Source organism: Neopsephotus bourkii, unplaced genomic scaffold (genome assembly GCF_033783945.1).
Source record: "Neopsephotus bourkii isolate Nb327-2 ecotype Australia unplaced genomic scaffold, CSIRO-AGI_Nbou_v1 NB_1183, whole genome shotgun sequence".
NCBI classification, from domain to species: domain Eukaryota; kingdom Metazoa; phylum Chordata; class Aves; order Psittaciformes; family Psittacidae; genus Neopsephotus; species Neopsephotus bourkii.
In genome coordinates this window covers 3,918,755-3,938,929 of record NW_026901668.1, presented here as the reverse complement: position 1 = coordinate 3,938,929, position 20,175 = coordinate 3,918,755, and the positions used below count along the sequence as shown (strand labels likewise).

General features: G+C 41.4%; 1 protein-coding gene across 1 annotated transcript in view; it reads left to right on the top strand.

Annotated features, from left to right (window-relative positions):
- The window catches only part of CACNA1C (calcium voltage-gated channel subunit alpha1 C), a 484,424-nt gene that overhangs the window by 376,596 nt on the left and 87,653 nt on the right, over positions 1-20,175 (top strand). The window contains exons 14-20 of the mRNA XM_061364015.1: positions 4,237-4,444; positions 5,255-5,375; positions 7,333-7,447; positions 8,546-8,666; positions 8,794-8,863; positions 15,093-15,225; positions 16,864-16,993. Coding sequence (XP_061219999.1) covers positions 4,237-4,444; positions 5,255-5,375; positions 7,333-7,447; positions 8,546-8,666; positions 8,794-8,863; positions 15,093-15,225; positions 16,864-16,993 — 898 coding nt within the window. The remainder of the gene's footprint in view (positions 1-4,236; positions 4,445-5,254; positions 5,376-7,332; positions 7,448-8,545; positions 8,667-8,793; positions 8,864-15,092; positions 15,226-16,863; positions 16,994-20,175) is intronic.

Below are 20,175 nucleotides of genomic sequence, written 5' to 3'. Positions count from 1 at the left end.
GAACCAGCTAGCAGTAGGACTAGTTATATTCATTCTGCAGCAGAACTAAAATGCAGTTTTACATGGAAGCAAATGTTACCTGGAATACATCTCCTGCAGTTTGTGCATGGCTCTATGTGTAAAGCACAGAGCTGAGGAATAACTTATACTGAATAATGTATTAATCAGATTTTGCCTTCTTTCCTGTTCCTAAAATATGGGCAAGTAGGTTGCAGTAGTCTCACATTTATCTGTGTTTTTTAATTATTCATGATTTCCTTCATGAGTTTTCCCCTCTGTGGGTGCAGTTCACCCTCATGTGGAAGGCCCTAGCACAAGCCTCCAAAGCAGTATTTTAGGCCCACTCACATCTTGCTGCAGGAGTGAATATTCTGGCATTAAAGTAAAACTTTTACCTCTGATATTCCCCAGTAAATACAAATTTTTCCCTTGTTCACTCAGCTGTAATAAATACAATGAGGATTTATTGACATTACAAACACGGGTGGAATACACCACCCGAGTGCAGTCATAACACAGAAAAATACAATCCTAGAAAGCTGGGAAGGGTAAGAGGGATAATAGTGTAATGGTTTATGTCAAATATGTGTGCATAAGCAGTGACATGGGGATGTACAGTGTAGATGGAAATAGTGACAATCAGGGGCAGTAAAAAGGCACAAAGCAGGAAGATTACTCTGGTGAGAATATATCAGTACTTAGCTTAATCTTTGTATCTTTTTATGGGTTTTCCATGGTAAACACCAAGCACAAGCAAATTCTGGGTGTGTCAAGATGATACACTTCTAGGAAAAACACAAAATATGGCTCCCTAATATAATAGAAATGAATAAAGACATTATCAGAGGAACAATGCCTCATTTTAGAAGCCACATTTAGAATGTCAAAAGCAAACATTTCTTCCAAAATTTATAAATACTCTTCAGAATCATTTAGTCTTGTACATTAGACGAGCAAACAGAATCATCTGTTTGTTTTATTCTGACTAATTTGTACAGGGCTGTGCAGAACATCTCCCATTGCTATGAGAAGACAAGTTATTGTCTCTTTATAATAGTCCTTTAGTGCTTTGTAAGTCTCTATATTTAGTCCTTTATACTTAAAAAATAAATCAATTTATTTGCAACAGCATACTTAAATCTTAATCAACATACTTAAAATTAGTTATTTTATACCTAATTCTGCCACAGTGACAGACAGGTATGTCACTGTTAAATGTAGGGAGGAGAGACAGCTCACCTTTTTTTGTACCTGCTTTGAAAGTGGTTTTATATTGGATGAGCAGTGTGGGCAGCTTTCTACAATGAGACTGCCAGCTGTTGCTACTGTTTTAAGCTCTGCATCTGTGATTGCCAGTATCATAAAGACATAGCGGAAAGCAATGGAGAAGAGAGGGAAGAGAATAAAAGAACATTAACTTCTAATCCAGTTCTGCAATTGATTTCTGTGTGAGATGTTGAACAACCCATTTAACTTCTCTGCATCATTCCTCCATTTCCAAGCAGGGTTCATAATCGCATCATACTCGCTGGGGTTTTGCAGTGCCTCATTCACTGGCATCCTCAAGGGTCTGAGATCTGCAAGTGGGAGATGTTAAGAGGCACGTTCATTTCCCTATAAGTCTGAGGCAGCAACAACTCTTTCCCTGGTTCAAAACCTCTGATTCTATCCAGCAATGCCATGAGATTTATTGTAACTGGTTTTTCCTTGTAGTGTATTAACCAAAGAGGACAAAGTAGTGAGAGACTATTTCTTTGTCTGGACTTCAACCACTCCTGACCTAAAATCCTTGTGTTTTACTTGTTCATGTTAGTTTTGCAACCACCTAATGTGACAGATGGTAACCTTAGGTCAGGCTTGTAGGACAGTAAGATAAGGCAATTGCTATTTTCACATCCTAGGCCAAGTCAAGACTTCCTTATCTTCTCCTTTTCTTTCCTCTTTTTCTCCTGATTGGTTTGTTTACTTTTCTAAGGGTGCTATATTTCTCACTAGCACTCAGTACACAGATAAAACAACACTAATCTTATCACCAGGTCATCTCAGTTAATTGCTTTAAGTCTGATAGTTACATAAGAATCTGAACGTCAGGTACTGAGCCATTTGTAAGAAATGCAGAGCTGATAGAAGTCTTGCAATTGGGCTCGGAGATAGCAAGGCGTTTAAGTTAAGTGAGTCACTGAGACAATTCAGATGTGTAACAGCTTTACTGTATGCCTCTTAAGGGCACTCCTAGAAAGATCTAGAAAATGTGTCCTGGCTGACATTGGCGGACTTGGAAAGATATTCTTACACCCATGAATTTCTGATTTAAGGATGCTGAAATCAGTTGACTTTCATCAGAAATGAATTCCCTTTTCCTGTGTCGCTTTCCCTTCCTCCCAAAGTGTGAAAGTATGTGAATGTAAGCATAAACACAAATAGAGAGAGCTGTTACATTGCACATTCAGTGCAGATATTTGTTGGCACTGAGCCCACAGTTTCTGTGCCCTTACCTTTGCTCTGTAGTTTTTCATTGCTCATCTCGTTAATTGCAGTTAAACTTTAAAGCATTCTGATTTTCTCTGAAGTGCTGAAGCTGGGCTGGAGGGAAAACATCACAGTTCTCTTTGAAGCTCGGCCGTTGGAGATGGACCAGTTGCTGATCTTCAGAGGACATGGTGGTGTCCCTCTGCAGATCAGATTGCTAACCTTCATGACATGATTGGGCTGCTCAAGCATTCCTGTCTTCCATGGAACAAGAAAATTCTTCTTTTTTGCACTTTAAAAAATATGAAAAAAAAATCCCATAATTTAAAAAATATGAAATTCACATTTGAGAAATATAAATTTCATTGAGATTTTAAGAACTCTCTGTAATGACTGCACTATCTTCGGAGAAAAAATGTATGTTTTAGGATCAGGCTTCCTCATAGGAGTGAGAACACTAGATGGGTCTGCTGTCCTTCTCAAGTGGAACTTCTGCTCCAAGGAAAATATGGCTAGGAATTCAGTCTTATGAGGAAAGAAAGGTTCAGTGTTATGGGCTTTGGGAGAAGGGAGTGGAGGACGTTGGCCGTGGTGGAATCTCAAAGCATGGTGGTAGGCCACAAGACACGGTGCTAGAAAGAAGACTTATTGATCACAGGCAGACATTACTGCCTTGCTGACCTATGAAAGCTGTTGGAGCTTGCTAGTAATGTGCATTCAAAATGAGGTGACCAGAAGCTGACATCTAACCTTCAGCCCAGTCAGAAAGATCTGTCAGACTGAAAACTGTATAAAAGAGAAGTGGTTGTGACCAGCTAAGCAGTAGATTAGGACTGATTGAGCAAAGTGGAAGCTGCTTCATGGGTGATGTCAATTCTACAGCAGTTTTGCCTAAAGTCTTCTTTGCAACACTTGGCTACTCTGCAGGCTGGCAGAGAATGCAAGCAAACTGGCATGCAGCAGAGCATGCTGCTGTTGTCTCTTTGAACTCTGATGTGGGAAGACAAGGGGAAGAAGATCTTTTCTCTGCATCGTGTATCACTCTATCTGGGCACAATCTTGAATACACTGGAAGAACAGGTCTTAGCCACCCTTTCTCTTGAATGAAGTATAGACGGTTCGAGACCTAAAACCACCAGCAATGGTATGTATGCTCTTCCAAGAGCAAAGGAAACTCTGGACTTCATGCATAGAGACCTGGAGCCTATTTTAGGGTCCATATGAAGGGACATTTAATACCTTTCTCATTTCTCTCAGTACCAGAAAGCTTAGCAACCTCTATTTGTGAGTGAGCCCAAGCACACACACCAGATTTTGGACAAGTTTGTATTCGCATCCAAACTGTTTCCCCATCTGCTCTTGTTAGTTATTACAGGCCATTCTCTGGAGTGAGGTATGCTGTCTGCCAAACATCTGTGAGTGTTGTAATGAGGTTGGTTAGAATGTAACTCACTGAAGCAGCAAGAACTAATCACCATATATTGATATAAGATTTGCAGAGTCTTAGATGGAGAGTGCTGCAATAATCTTCTGGGTGTGCGTATGGAGTGGGGGCAATTGTGTATGTACACGTGTGATAGTAAAATTACTCATTAGCTGCAGTAGGTCTCATTATCTTAGGGAAGCACATCAATGATTCACTGCTTAACAGGATATTTGGAAGTGCCTGCTTATATGCAGAAGGCAGCCTGAACCAAAATCCTGTGCAGTCCATGAGCACCTGTCTTGGATTGAAGGAATTTTAACTGCCTCTATTTTCTCTCCCAGATACTGGAACTCCCTAAGTAACCTTGTGGCTTCACTCCTGAATTCAGTCCGCTCTATTGCCTCCCTGTTGCTGCTTCTCTTCCTCTTCATTATCATCTTCTCACTCCTGGGGATGCAGCTCTTTGGGGGCAAGTTTAACTTTGATGAGATGCAGACCAGGAGGAGTACTTTTGACAACTTCCCCCAGTCCCTCCTCACTGTGTTTCAGGTAAGGGCAAGAATGGTCCAACAGAGCCAACACATTGTGTTTATGTGGGGCAAGACAGATAACAGATCCTTCACCCTTCCCCTGCAGCCTGATAGTCCCTGAGACTGGACACCAAACTAACAGCTCCAGGTGCCATGCCATGCTGCCAGCACAGGGGTATTCCCTCCCAAAGTGGAAAATCAAAGCTAAAGCCCCTGTGTGTAGCAAGGCCAACAGGTCTTGGCAGGATAGGACAAGAGAAGAGCCATTGACTTGTCCCAGAGCAGGACCTGCATGCCAAAAGCCCAACCCTGCTGCTTTTCTCTGCCTTTCCACGGTCTTGGGGAACAAATCAGAGCAACAGAAAAGTAATCAAATGGTGTTTAAGCCAACTGCAGTTTTGGGAGTGATCAGCCAAGAGCACCAGGATCATTTGACATGCAAGGTTAAGGGGAGTGGCAGGGAAAGCTGTGATCAGGGCTGTCTTCAGTGTGGTAGATTGTGCAGCCTGTCTGAAACAACCAACACATGGGAGGGAAGTCCTTGGAGAGATGAGGACGCATGAGCAGAGTTGTCTGGGAGAACTGTTCATCTTCAGCCATCACCTTCAAAGGGATGGCTGGGGTGGGTCTACACTTTGAGCACAAGCGCTCTTTGCATTCTACTTGTTCTGAGAGTGTTTTAAATTTCCAGATGGATGCAGACAGTCTCCAACCATCCTGGGGGAGGGGGTGGTCTCTAGGATAGTAGATATCTTTGTGTTAATGGGGTTTTCAAATTCTCTGTGTGGTCTAACACTGTATCCCTTATTGGTGGGAATGTGTCATTTAGATCCTGACTGGGGAGGACTGGAATTCGGTGATGTATGATGGGATCATGGCTTATGGCGGCCCCTCTTTTCCAGGAATGTTGGTCTGTATTTACTTCATCATCCTCTTCATCTGTGGAAACTGTATCCTTTGATGCTACTCTCTTCTCCAAGTGGGGCTGAATTTGAACCCACCTTTTACTACTTTGTTATGTCAGAAAATAGTGGATTTCATACCTTACGTTTTTACCTTTTCCCTAGGTCTGAATTTTGGCTTTGCACTGCCAAAAGTTAAACAAGTTTGTTTAATTTTAGCAAGTGCTAAGGCATATAAACAGTTGTAAGAGCCAGCTACGTGCCAGTTCTGCATGCTAGCTTTTATTTAGTATCTTTATATGTTTAGTGTTTTTTTCATTCCCCTTAATTCTCTCATAGGGTTTTCTTTCCTGTTTTCACCAGAAACTAATCTCTTTGTGTACCCACTGCACTTACTGCATATTTTTGCTTTAATTGCCTTTTCAGTAATATATTCCATGCACTTTCATCCAAGACTTATGTGGAATAGAAATTTGTGTAATCTACAATATGCTATATACAAATGCTTTAATAGGAGTAACATATGCTTGACATAATTAACTTATGTGAGATCATATATTAATTCATGTATAAAGTAACAGGAACCGTGTTACATTGCAGTTACTGCAATCTGTGTGTTCTTCAAACAGAAAATCATGTGCTGTGTTATCTTCAGCCTGTGCTGGTGTTAAGTAACTTCAGTTCTCTCAGGCTTCAAGGTGAAGTGAGGGCACTGTACATATCCTAGGAGATACAAAGCACATGCATGTTAAGGCTGTGGGTGTCTTTTCACAGGAATTTGCATATAACATAGAGATATGGTTCTGCTCTGTATCTCAGTTTGCTCCACATTTGTTCATGTTTGGGTTCTGCTTCCCTAATGAATGGCCCTCCTGCGTCAGAGGTGACAGTTCTTTTTATACCATTTCTCCTATAAAGCTTTTTGTACCAATTCTCCTATAAAGCCTTGTAGTCTCAGCAGAGCTCTTCTGGCCTTTCCTCATAATTCAGATCTCTCAAACCCCTTATTTGACATTTCAGTTGACCTGCATGCCCTCTCTTCAAAGTGAGATGGTGCAATTCTACTTATCTGAAGGTCAAGGTAGGCAGTCTGCCTGGCAGCTTAAAAAAAGCTACAGTTTGGATCACCTTGTGAACTGCATAGTCAAAATGCAAGCCAGCTCTACAAGCTGGCTGACTTTGGAGCCATGAGACCTTGGAGCCCAGGGAGTGGGGGGTGGTTGTATTTCCAGTCTAAGCCTTGAACAAGGGTTTTCTTAAAAGTTACCATGGTGTAGTAAGACTCATTCTCAAGAAATTTATAAAAGAAGCTGATGTTCAGATTTCTGACATGAGATCTGAACACCACTGGCAAGATGAGAAAACAAGTTGTGATTCCTTGCCCTCCAGCTACATAGGCATGATTGGCCATGCATGGGCTCTCTGCTAGGAAGTGGCAGAGTTGTCAGCTCAGCCCTTCCATGCCCAGATTAAATGACTTGCCGGAGAAATGCTAGTGAGAGTGCTATGCTTGCTGTCCATAAAGTCCACTCATGTCTGTGGGAATATCTATCAGGTTTTTCACCTCACGTGCATAAGCCAAAACTGGAAAGTGCAGGTGTCTTATAGTAGGAGGTTCACGAATGTAAGAGTGCTTTAATAAAAGTGACCTAAGCTGTCAAAGATGCAAAGCATTCAGGACTCCCTTTGTCTTCTGTGGGATTTGTTACACAAAGCGGGACTATTCTGGGAAACTGGAAACTCAAATGTAAGTCTGGACTTACATGTTTTATATCAGTCATTCTGTTGTGAAATTTTGGAAACCCCACACAGTGTGTTAGCTATTTGGATGGAAGGTGTAGATTTGTGCGTGCTGGATATGCATGTCCTGAACATTTGTGTGAAATGGGAGTTTGGAATATCCAAGAGATCTGATGACAGGTTGCTAAAATCTTTCAATTAAGAAACCTTTGGTATAATGTTGTTTTGCAGTTTTCAAAGCCCGTTTTCTTTAGCACACAAACAGATATCCTGCTGAATGTATTTTTGGCCATTGCTGTGGACAATCTTGCTGATGCTGAGAGCTTAACATCTGCACAGAAAGAGGAGGAAGAGGAAAAAGAAAGGAAAAAGCTAGCTAGGTAAGTCCGTTTGCAAACACCTATCTACACTCATCTGCATGCTTTCCTGTGAGTAACATTGCACACATTATGAACACATATGTATATTCAAGTAAGTATGTGTGCATGTGGAACATGTACGTATAACTTCTCTGTGGGTATGTATATATTGTATATTTCTGATTAACATAATCATACGTGGAATTACGTATATATACATTTTAATGTAAAGGAATTTAAACTAAAGGACAAGAAGGTGTCATGAGCTGTGAGTCTCCACATTTGCAATGATGTGAGCAGAGTAAAGAAAGTCTGGGTGCCTGATGCACTTTCAAAGGCACCAGAAGAGAATGGGTGGGAAATGATGTCAATATTACAAATCCATTTGAATCTCCCTATTACCTTCTGAGTGCTTTGGACCACAACGTATATTTTCAGACTGTTGTTCCCGTGACAAAATTCAGCAGCTTCCTTCTTTTTTGATGCTGTTCTTCTCTTGCCAGTTCTTTTAGTGTTTCTGCAGACTCTTAGGAGGCATGAGCTGGATGTAGAGCTTCTCTAACATTCCCAGCTGCCAACAGCGGGGAAGCCTCTCCTTACTGCTTATATCTATTCACTGTCTTCCAGGCCACTTGGAGGGGATCTCTTGTGCAGACCTTTTTGGTTCATGCTGTATGCTAGTCAGCAGATTTCCCTGTCTTTTAGACTGCAGTGAGGGCAAAACTTTGTAGGCAACCTAGTGTAAGTGTCCAAGAATATGGGTTGAAAATGTTTCATGCCTTTGTCATTGGGTGAACAAAGAGATCTCTACTGACGGACCTAGAATGCACATGTGTGCACACAGGCAAATACTTCCCCACATGTGCATGCATCCACCCACAGACACGTGCAGTTGGAAAAGCTATAAAATAGAAGGATGCTACACAGAATTAGAGTAGTCTCTGCCTTCGCCTGCAGATCAGGACAAGGTGGAGCCACTGGTATCTAAGCTGGACTCAGAAGGGAGTTGTCAGCCAGGTGATTGTTCTTATGGTGTGTGCTGTACTACATAAAATTCCTGAAAGGGAAAAAGCTTCTCACCTTTGTAACTCTTTGCTTTTTATCTTGTAAAATTGTTAGAACTGCTAGTCCTGAAAAGAAACAGGAGATAGAGAAAACAGCTGTGGAGGAGGAGACAAAGGAGGAGAAAATTGAGTTGAAATCGATCACTGCTGATGGAGAATCCCCACCTGCTACCAAGGTAAGGTCTGGGGCCAGCCAGCACTCTTTGTGCAGCAATGGCATGAATGGCTTGGGTTTCTGATGGAATGAAAACCTTCTGCCTTGTCTGATAAAGTCTTTGCTGCATCTCCTTCCATTTCTGTCAGATCAACGTTGATGATTATCAGCCCAATGAAAATGAAGAAAAGAGTCCATATCCTACAACAGAAGCACCAGGTATATGTCTTCTTTCTCTTATCCCTGTTTCAACGAAGAGAAGCTCCAGTTGCTAATGTATAAAGGCAAATTGGTAACAGTTATGCTGAACTTGTGCTTTCATGATGGGACAGCATGATGTGCTTGCCTGTGTTTGCACAAGTGTGGACCTGGTCCTTTGCAGTGCATATGCTGACTAAATCATATTTGATTTGGTTCTCCAAATACAGAGTTTTACAAAGAACCAAATCAAATAATATGCAGATCTCTATATACATATGACTTTGTTTTCAGTCTGTTTTCTCAGTAGTCAGTGGTGAGAGGAGACTTGCAGCAGATACTCATGAGAGACAAAGTGCTGAAAACTGCTGAATGCCTTTTTGTACTTTTGCTAATCAAAAAACACAGTATGACTTATTAATATAATTCTAACGGCATAAGACCTCAGCCTAGAATTGGAAAAATTCAAGCTAGAGCATTAATTAGGCTAGTTTTTGAGTCAGTTGGACCTAATTAACTTTGTCTTCAGATACTTAAAAGATTGGTTGAAGAAATCTCAGAACTTGGAGCAGTTTTCCAAGAGATTCTGAATGGGGGTAGGGCTGGAGCAGAAGAATTGTAAGCTAGGCAGTTCAACTTCCATTCTTGGAAAAGTGCTGGAACAAATGATTACACAAACTATATGACTGCAAGATAAGGAGATGACTAGCAGCCAGCATAATTTGCCAAGAACAAATCACATGAAACCACCCGTATTTTCTTCTAAAAGGGGCTGACAAGACTTGTAGACAAGAGGAAAAAAAAAAAAAAGTCGATGTCAAATTCTTTAGCTTTGCTAAGGCAAATGATTGTTTCATACATTGGCTAGAAAAACATGGTTTAGATGACTGGGAGAGAAATTGCTGAGACCCTTTACATGGGGAGTAGTGATGGCCCAAGTGAGGTTCTACAAACCAAGGGCTTGTCCCAAGATCAGTTCGTTATTAATGACCTGAATAATGGAAGAGGAAATATGTTTATTACATTTGCAGATGGCATGAAGCTAGGAAGGACAGGAAGCGTGCTAGGGGACAGCTTTAGAATTCAGAGAGCTCTGAGGAACTGGATAAATGGTCTAAATAAAATCGAAAGTGCCAGGCTCTACACGTGGGCAGGAATAAACAGCTCACAAATACAGGATCTCAGACGACCTAGAGTTAGGTAATAGTCCTTGAGAAAAGAATCTGAATCCTGTTACCGCAAGCTCAACAGGTGCCAAAAGCGTTTTGCTGACTTTCAAAAACCAAGCAAGTAGTGAGATTTATAACCAGTGGAAACATGACCCTTTAGTCCATTTATGGGTTTCTTCTAACTGGCCAGTGAAAGCTAACCAGAGCAAAGCAATGTTTTTATTCTGTTCACCATTGATAAGATCTCAGCTGCAATATTGTATCTCATGTTTGGGTGCTCTGCTTAGGAGAAGTGGGGCTGAATTGAAAGGAGTTTAGGAGAGCATGGTGAAAACACTGCTAGTAGGAAGCAAGAGCTTAAGGTTGAAAGACTTGCGGTTGTTTGAGCTAGGAAAGGCAGGAGAAACATCTTCAAATGCATAAAAGCTTGTTAAAGGTAAGAGGGGAATTATCTCCATTAGGAAGAAGTAACAGATTTAAGATTTCACACTAGGGGAGAATTTTCTAAAGGTGAGGCTCAAAAAGATCATGGAGGTGGTTATGGAAGCCCAGCATCACTGAATGTTGTTAAAAGCAGGTCAGAAAAATATCTGCCAGAAAAACCTTAGATATAATAATTAGTTGATCCTGACTTAGCAGAGGCATGAACCAGAGAACCTTTTGTGATCCTTTCCTCCTCTCTTCTACATTTTTACCATTATGTAATAGGCTGTAATAGGTAATAAAACACATTCTCCTCTATTCTGTGATTCCTAGTAAATAAATGTCTGAAAATAGGCTGATGTTATAGGGTAAAAAAGATGCAATGCCTCATTTTAAATAGATGGGCATGGATTTCGGAACAGCAAAAAAGAAAACTGTTCAATGCATTTGATTTTCAGTATAAAGAAATCCCTGGTTTTGCAATACTTATATTCTTCCATATTTATAACCCATTTATCAGAAATAGAATGTGGTTCTGACACCATACAGTACTGTTTTAGTGCTGCTTCAGGCAAATCACTCTGGCTTTAATCTTCCCAGCACCGCCATAGGCACAGGCAGTTGCAGTTACTGGACACACGTGCCCAGTTGTTAAGGGGCTTGTGGGAGACTTTAGTCAGAAGCATAAATTAAAACAGCTTGATACAGTTTTGTTTCTGTGTCTCACCTGGCTTGAATTTCCAGAACATTGCATTTTTTTCAAGTGAAGGTACTGTTACCTGTGTATCAAATTTAAGCCTACTGATAATAGAATTGTGTTTTAGTTACCTCCTGTGGATAGCTTAGAAATAGTCTGTCATTTGAATTATATGACAAAAACTACATCTACAGCCTGTGTCATAGACATTTTGTCTGCAGCCAGGCATGGGATTAGAGTGCGTAAAATTAAGTAAAAACACTTAACTCTTGCCTTTGGGTGCCTATCCCTGACTTACTGTATTTTTGAACAGAACCTAAAATTCTAATGGATAGTCAGATTTTCTCCTGTCTCCTATTAGAAAGTCAAAAGGACAGCATCTTGGTTATCTGCTATTGATTGATGCCATTTCTAAACAGGCCTGTTCCCTGAACTGTTTATCAGTTCTTTGTGAGGAGTGAAGTTGATCTCTAACAGCTAACAAAATTACCTGACCACTTTTTTTTTCAGAGTTCATGGAAGTCAACCATAAGGCTTAGATGCAGCAAAGTTTTGTAAAACCGTTGTTAATCAGATTTGCCGTAGTCGTCTATTCTATTCTGCTGTAAAAACTTCAGAAACACCAAGGCTGATGCTACATGTCACATCTGCCTTGTGTAGCAGGGCTTTCCCCAGAATTAGCATGTAATCCCTGCATGTAGCCCTGTCCAATTCCCCTGTGGCCAGTCCAGAACTCTTCTGCCTATTGCTGATCCGTCCAGCTGTGGTACTGGTGATGGTGGATGCTGTGCAGCCATATATGTCCCATCTGGGAATTCACCTTTTCTTGCCCACTTGCATGGGTATCCATTTCGACAGTACTTTGAGTAAAGCATCCTATTGCTTCTTAGATGCAGTCAACTGGTTCTACTGTTTTCTGTTTATGATTTAAGCTGTTAATGCCTGTGACCATTCCATGGCTGTCTCTCATTCCATCCTCTGAAAACATCCTTCACCCTGATACAGTGTTCAGAAACAATTTGAAATGGCCACCTCATTTGTTTTCACTTTATTCCTTCAATTTACCTCACTCAGTCTCCTATTTGTTTCTGCTGCCTCAGCCAGTTTTCTCAGTAACCCCTTCTGATTCTGTTTGCTACACAGTGTTGCTCTTAGCCCGCAGGGTACTTTGTGTACTTGCAGCACATCAGATCTTTGAAAGGTGAGAACTAGCTCCTCCAGAGATTTGTGTACACTAGAAGGATTATTATGATGATATGTTTATTATAGGAAGACATGGAGCTGGTCTTGTAGCCTATACAGAAACAGACAAAGAATTCAAAATGTCAGATGGAAGGTAATAGCTTGGAGTGATGCATGGGAGCTTGATGGAAAGCAGTGTCCTTACACAAGAGTTCTGGTCTTTGTACAGTAAAAGAAAAAACCTTCATTGAAATTCTCACTGGTGCTGCACTGTAGCCTGTGTGTGCTTTTGGCTTCACAACCAAAGGGTATCACCATTCCAATGAAGCATAATTCAAGATGACCGTCCCAGATTTGAATTTCCTTGAACTTTAGGAGAGTTCAAACCTAGATCTGAACTTAGCAGCTCTGAGTCATGTTTCTTTATGATTTCACAGCGAGGTTGACTAGAAGGGTCACTTTTTAAACAGAAATGTATTTGAGGTATAGAAAACAGTCAAAGAACAAGTGGGTAGTGACCTGAGCTGCGACTGTAATCAAGTTATTGTTTGTGTATTTGGGCCTCAGTGTTTCCTTTCTCCTGTGCCCTAGACCCTACTTTAAATGAAAAATATTCAAAACATTATTCTTTATTTATGACTGAGGAACTGGATGCATTTTCCAGTCTGAAGGTATGTGGTTGCCAGAATCATTAATATGCTTGCTTCTTGCTCTATGGCAGAAACAAGAAAAAGATAAGAGAAACAATATTCTTTATGGTCTTCATGGGGCTGATCCTTCTGCTAAGAGTCCATTTGCCTTAGGCATTGTACCATATCCATTTAAAAGTGTTTTTTAAAGCATTCCTCAAGTAAAAGAAAAAGAAGATCTAATAGTGAAGGCACAGAACAAGGGCTTGGAGCACTAGTCTTTTTAACTAAGAGTCTCAAATATCCGTGATCTTTCTAGACTGTTGAAGAAAAAGAACTTGCCTACCTTGCTCATTGTCAGCCTACTCTGAAACCTGTAGATAAAAAGTGCAAGTGCAAAGTATTTTAATATTATATAAATATAAGTATTAACACCAATTTTACAAGTACAAAAGTACTTCTGAAATAACATTTCTTTAACTATTAAGGCCTGTAGAAGGAGTATTATGAATTATATTACAACAAAAATTGAGCTGTTAAAAAAATAGACTGGCTTTAAAAGTACAAACTCTAAGTACCAGTTCAAACATTTATGCAAAAGTCTATCAAGCAAATCTGAGCTGAACTATTACTACTGAAAGTGTAAAGAAGGAGTCCTATTTGCATGTAATAATGGCATGCATTGAAAAGGCCACTTTTCTCCTGTCTCTGGCATCTAGATTAAGATCTGTGATGATACATCTGTTCTTTCTCATGTGTCCATTACCAGATCAAGTACAGTACCTGACCCTAGAGGAACAAGCTCTTCCTGGAATTTAGCTCACTCTATGGATTCAAGATTAACCTTTTAGCTATAGTTTCTCCTGAATCGGCTGCATCTAACCTGTCAGGCTCCTCTCTTAAACAATTTTTTCCTGTCTTGCTGATTAAGAGGATTGGAATCTTTAAAATAGCAAAATCCTATTATGCCATTTACAAAACAGCATCTGACTCCAGGTAGAGGAAATCCTCAAAGGTGGAAGGTTCTCTTCCACATACTGCTTAGCCCCCACCTCTGCTTGAAGGTGCTCACTGATCTGCACAGTGCCTGGAGATATGCTCCATAGGCATCAGATTCAAGAGTCTCAGCCTTGCTTCCACCTTTTCTGTCTTCCCCCACACTGCATTATGAAAGGGGACAACTTGAAGAATTTCTGGTTGTTGTAAGTCAAAGTGCCTATGCTCCATGTTTGCGTGCATACATGCGCTCATCCAGACACCATCCCAGATGTGGCAGTGGCTCCATGGAGAGCCTTACAAAGAGGAGGAAAACAGGTCTTGATAAACTGGTGGAATGGTCTGAATAAAACAAGATGCAGCTCAATAAGGATGAAGTCAAAGTGCCACTCTTGGGAATAGTCAGCAGCACAAATGCAGAAGGGGGAGTGTCAGGCTAGGTAGCCATTCTGTGGTAAATAATCTGTGCTTTGTGCAAATCAAGAACTGGTGGCAAATTAATACTGAAGTATAATGAAAAGAAGTGCCCATGAAGGACATTTAAACAGGAAGATAGTATTGCAATAAATAATCCAGCTCTCCTCTGCCCCAGTAAAAACTCAACTGCAGGTGAATCCTTCAGCTAATCTGGAGGAAAGTAACAATAATGGTCAGAGACCTAAGGAACACAGAGCTTCAGGAAAGACTGCTGTTGTTTTGCTCTGGGAACCAGAAATCCTTGCAGAGGCATAATAATGGTCCTCAAGTATGTAAAAGCCTTCTGCAAAAGGAAGGGAATTCTCTATTATCTGTGTCCATGGAAAATAAGAAAATACATAATGGATTTAGGCTACTACGAATGGCTCAAGTCAGTCATTTGAAGTTTTTTGTTTTTTTCAGAAGGGACAGTGAAGAATCTGAAGAGACTGTAGTGAGGATATTGTGGGTTTAACAGCATTAATGGCTTCACGGACAGTCTAGAGCAATGTGTGCCAAGGCGAGCACTGGGCAGTGGATGCTGCCTTGGAGAAAGGAGATGGGCGAGGAACCTCAGGCTTTCATCATCCTATTTCAACAATTCTTAGTTTTTAGCCATAGTTATGACAGAGACACATCCCTCAGCAATCCAAGAGGGGATTGTATTTTGTATTAAAAGACAAAAATGCTTCTTGCAGCAGAGGAAGATGAGGAAGAACCGGAGATGCCTGTTGGCCCTCGGCCTCGCCCGATGTCTGAGCTGCACCTCAAGGAAAAGGCTGTGCCCATGCCTGATGCCAGTGCTTTTTTCATCTTCAGTCCTAACAACAGGTATCTAAGAGACTGCTTAGCTGGAACCAGGAGGCGGAGAGCAGGTATCCCTTTCATGCTAGGCCCCAAAGGTTATGCAGTGCAGAGCTCCCTTCCAGCAGTTCATACCAGAGACCTCCTTGGACCAGTCTCTCTTTTAAAGGCCTTGGCATGAAATCCTCATGAAAGCATAACTGTAGGGAACCCCCTGACAATATTCAATGGGAGTTCATGGCACCTGCAAGGCTGATTGAAAACACAAATCATAAAACCTTCAGAAATAAGGGTCTTGGAGGCAAGTCAGTAGTTGGAATTCCCCAATATATTCAGGTCCAAATTGCAAGCAAGCCATCATGCAATCAGTCAAGCATGAGGTAGGAGCTTCCTGTCCTAATGGTTGCTCAAAATCCACTCCCAGTAGGGATTTCATGTGTTTCTGCTCATTCCTGTATGTCAAGAATGAGCACAGAAGAAAAGGGAGGAGGAAGAGAGTCCATAGCTCTGAGGGGAGACTAGTAATTCTCTTGCTTCCCTTGAGTTCCCTCAATGTGGATTCACATTGCCCCAACTGTCTACCCAACACAGATGTGCAAGACCAGTTCTGTGAGTGAAGGGCTGAGAAATGACACAGAGGGATGTATCTTCCCAAGGGTGCAGAAATTAACTCATTGCTCTATAGTCTGTGCAGTACTGTGTATCACAACCTCTCCCTTGGGCACTTGGCCTCCAATCACAGCCCCAAAGTAAAGCAGGGCTGTAAAACACAGCTGAATTTACATCCAGTCTTTCCACAGTGGGGTTTGTGCCACTCCTCCTTGGGTATGTGCAGCAGGGAGGGACTGATGATGACTGGGACTCGTGGACTCTAATGTCAGCTTTGCCACCCACCCACTGTCACTTTTTGAAGAGAAGTAAATTAACCTCTGCAATCATCTGTAAAATTGCTTTAATAGGGGCTTGGAGGCTTAACAGCCAAAAGTAGAGCTAAATGGATTAATGAAGTGTCTCTAGAATTATGCATAGGAGTGTTACGAGGTTTAACTCCTCCTGCCCTGATACCAACATATGGAAAGTGCTGCAGTGGTCTCCAGTAAGGATGCTGCTGTTTGATGGGAGACTGCTACTTCTTTACCTGCTAGTTTTCTACCAAGAGCACCAAGCACTCTATATTTGGCTGATGTTCAACAGACACTCTGATGTCCTCCCAAAAGCCCTTTGCAGTCTGTCTTATATCTATTTGGCCAGGTCTATGCCCTGTAACCAAGGTAGATGTCCCATGATGAACAGTAGAATGAATGGGGAATGGTTCTGTAAATGAAAGCAAAGGATATAATTTGGGGTTGGAACGTTTCAGACCACATTTAAATCACAAAGGACTCTGTCAGGAGGGAGCTGTTCTTCTTTCAAACACACTGAGCATGAGTCCCACAGGCAGCCAACCACTCTGCGTGCATCATTGCATGACACGGAGAGCCAAGGCTGCCTGGCACCCGTCACAGCTGCTGGGCCCATCATTCTCCCTGCTGCTGGGGCAGAGGGAAGGTGCTCTGCAGAGCAGTCCTCCAGGGCCAGTCCTGCTGGCAAAAGAGGAGGGGGGAATGTTTCCCATGTCTTGCTATTTTCTGAGGGATGAAGTTGTGCCTCTCCTCTCTCTTTCAGGTTTCGTGTCCACTGCCATCGAATCGTTAATGATAACATTTTCACCAACCTGATCCTATTTTTCATCTTGCTCAGCAGCATCTCCCTGGCCGCTGAGGACCCCGTCCGACACCTCTCCTTTAGGAACCAAGTATGCTTCCCATCCTCCTTCCCTCACTGTGTATTAAAAGTGTGGTATAAGCAGATCATGATTTAAAGCAAGGAAATGCAGAAAAAGCTGCATCAGAGGCTTTAGGGGTAACTCCCCATCCTTTTTTAGGCTGTGTGTGAGAGAATATGAATCAGTGCATAATCTGGCCTCTAGTTCATTTCAGAAGCATGTGTAGGGCAAGGAGGCTGAAGCAAAATTATAGGAGGCTGAAGCAAAATTATTGTTCCCTGGAATTAAGGCATTAGAAATGGGCTGTAGAAACATTGATTGGGATACAGATAATTATAACATGGGGGATTTGCAGGTTACCTTTGGAACATGCCACATGATTCCTGTTGAAGTCCAGGGCCTGATTTTGATTTTGTTCACACTGGTGAAATTCAGCAGTAACGCTCTTGAGTTTGATACAGTCACTCTGGAGGAAAATGGTGCTATCAAGGTTAGAATCAGACTATTTGAACACAAGTTGCAAAGCTATCATTAAATTTGAGATAATCCTCAGAAAATATGCTGTGCTTCTCTCCTCAATATTCTGGTGGAAGGAGAGGAAGGCATTCAGCACAGAGATACATTCTCACCTTCTTTCCTGCCCATTCTTATTAGCCTTTTGGAACATTCAGTGCTCCCTTAACTTTGCCAGTGGTTGTTCCCATTAATCTGGGATCACTGCAGAAATCAAGCAAGTCGGCAGTCATATGTGAGACTTCTAATTTCTGCTTGTCTGCAGTGGAGTTTTGGTGTCATTATGCCTGAAGAACTTGCTAGGCTTAAAGAGTGGGACAATTTTCTTTGTTGTTTAATAACGAAACCCTAATTTAATGCTCGGTGTTCTAACTCCATGAAATATCCTGGCCTCAGCATGCATTTAAAGACACATGTGCATGCAGAGAAGGTGTTAATGGAGATTTCTTCATGAGCTTATCTCAGAGCTGCTTTGCGTTTTGTCCTGAAACAAGGTGCTAAATAATACAGTCAAATTTGTATCACCAATGATCCATTTGTGCAGTTAAGTGTGCCCACAATGTAGAGATAAATGTATGTCAGTATGCATTAGCGCTGCAGCATGATGTCAGCTGGCATATGGGCTTCTGACATACCACAGAAGTTGCAGCAGAGATATTTAAATGAGGAAAAAAAAGTAGTCAAAGCTGATTGTCCTGGATAAAAGAGCTGAAGGTTTGGGACAAAGTGTTGTCTTGTGTATTTGAAGCCACTGATGTTGCATGAAAACTTGTGTTTAATTTTTGCAGGTACAGATGTTTAAAATGTATCATACAAGGGGACACTGACAAGATGTTTGGGTTGCAAATGTGGTCTGCCTTTACACTTTGACAGTAGAACAGTAAGAATATGTCTTGCCCTGTGGCCACACAGAGGCCTGAGAGGGAACGAAAGCAAGCTGAAAGCAAACTAACTGCTTCTAACTTCACACTGGGTCAACATAACCTAGCATTAGCATGTGCCCAAGAACTAGTACTGTGCAAACTACTGCTGCTGTTGACAAAAAGTGTCCTAGGGTAGGAAGACAGGAACAGAGAGGCCAGGAAGGGCTAGCAAAGAGGCTTGGACACTGCTTCTGTCCTAGGTGGGCTAGTGGCTATGTCTTTCTTGTGTCACACAGGGCTCAGGCAGCAGATATTTGGAAGTGCCTCCCCAGTCTGATCAAAGAGCCTTTAAAGCCCAAACAGGTCCTAAGACTTTGTGTGCCCACAGTATTCTCTTGTTTGCACCTTGACAAGGTGCTTGTTCATTATAATATATTCTAAAGTAAATTCATATTTAGATAATAATAAATATGCCTGCTGATAAGTGTGCTTCCTGCACAGGTGGAGCAGTGATCATTTTCATTAGGCATGATCTCATCTATAACGGACATCTTTACTAGCTGCAGCTTTGGGGCCACCTTCACTGGTATGTAGCTGCTTTGCAGTGCTCTAGTGATGTAAAGCAGCTGCAGGTACAGCTTGATTATCCACTTTAATCAAGTTTATGACTGCTTTATGTTGGTGGAGTCATGCAAAACAGCCTTAGAGTACCCATGAATTTGGCCCATTGATTATAAAATTATTCCTCTCATATAATAACCAAATGTCAGGGCCTACATGCAAGGGGGCATTTCCAGCCATAATATGTGGAAATTAATATAGGATGAAATTGAGATCTGTCCATCCTTGAAATGGCTCTTTTTTTAATTCTCTAAGTTGCAAAAATTGGTGGAGCGCAAGACAGCCTTGAAGAAGTGAGAACAACTTGGGGTCAAAAACTGAGCAGTGACCTGAAAAATGTTAAGTTGCGCAGTAGCAGTAAGTGATACATCCCCACCACTTGATGTTTAGTGTCTCCAAATTAGTTCAGATTCAGATCATGCTTAAATAGTGCCATCTAAAATAACCCTGTAATTTACAGTAGCTACCCTACTGCCTATGGCATTCCAAGCTGTGAGAATTTAGCCATTTATAAATCTGAGTTACGGTACATGCGCTGAAATACAAAAAACAGCTGTGGGATGGGCGAGGGCACTTTACTGCTGTATGTTTATTAGTATTTTAGCAGTAAAGGTTTAAATCTGACAAATGATCAGTTTTCTACAACTTCCATATATTGGCCTGTGCATGGGCAAACAACAGTAAAAGAACAGCAATCCTAGGGCACGATACTTTTGAATTTCACCACTTATAGATAACACTAAAATGACTTGGGATATTGGAATACATTGGAAACAAAAATAGTTCAATTCTGGTCCTATTAGTCAATGAGGAAGTTCCCACTTTTCATTTTGTGGAAGGTCCATTGATCAGCAGCAAAAGATATTTCTGATACTTTGAAAATCACTTTACACTTCCAGACTTGCTGTTGCCTGTTGTGACACTCTAGGACCACTTTCTGTGGTCTGCTATGCATGCCACCAGGACCCCCATCACCAGGTCTAAGTTCATGGGAATGATGAGTGCCTTTCAGCTTGCCTGTTATCCAGGATGCCAATGGAAAGATGCAAGATCTAAGTTAGGCACCTTTAGCACAAGACGATATTATGGTTGCAATACAAGAGCTGGGATTCTGTTCAATTGGCAGAGTCTCTGTTTTTTAGCCTAATCCAGGGCAAATCAGGATAAACAAAAAAATAGCAAGAGCATGAATCCGAGGTTTGCTTTTCTTCCTTT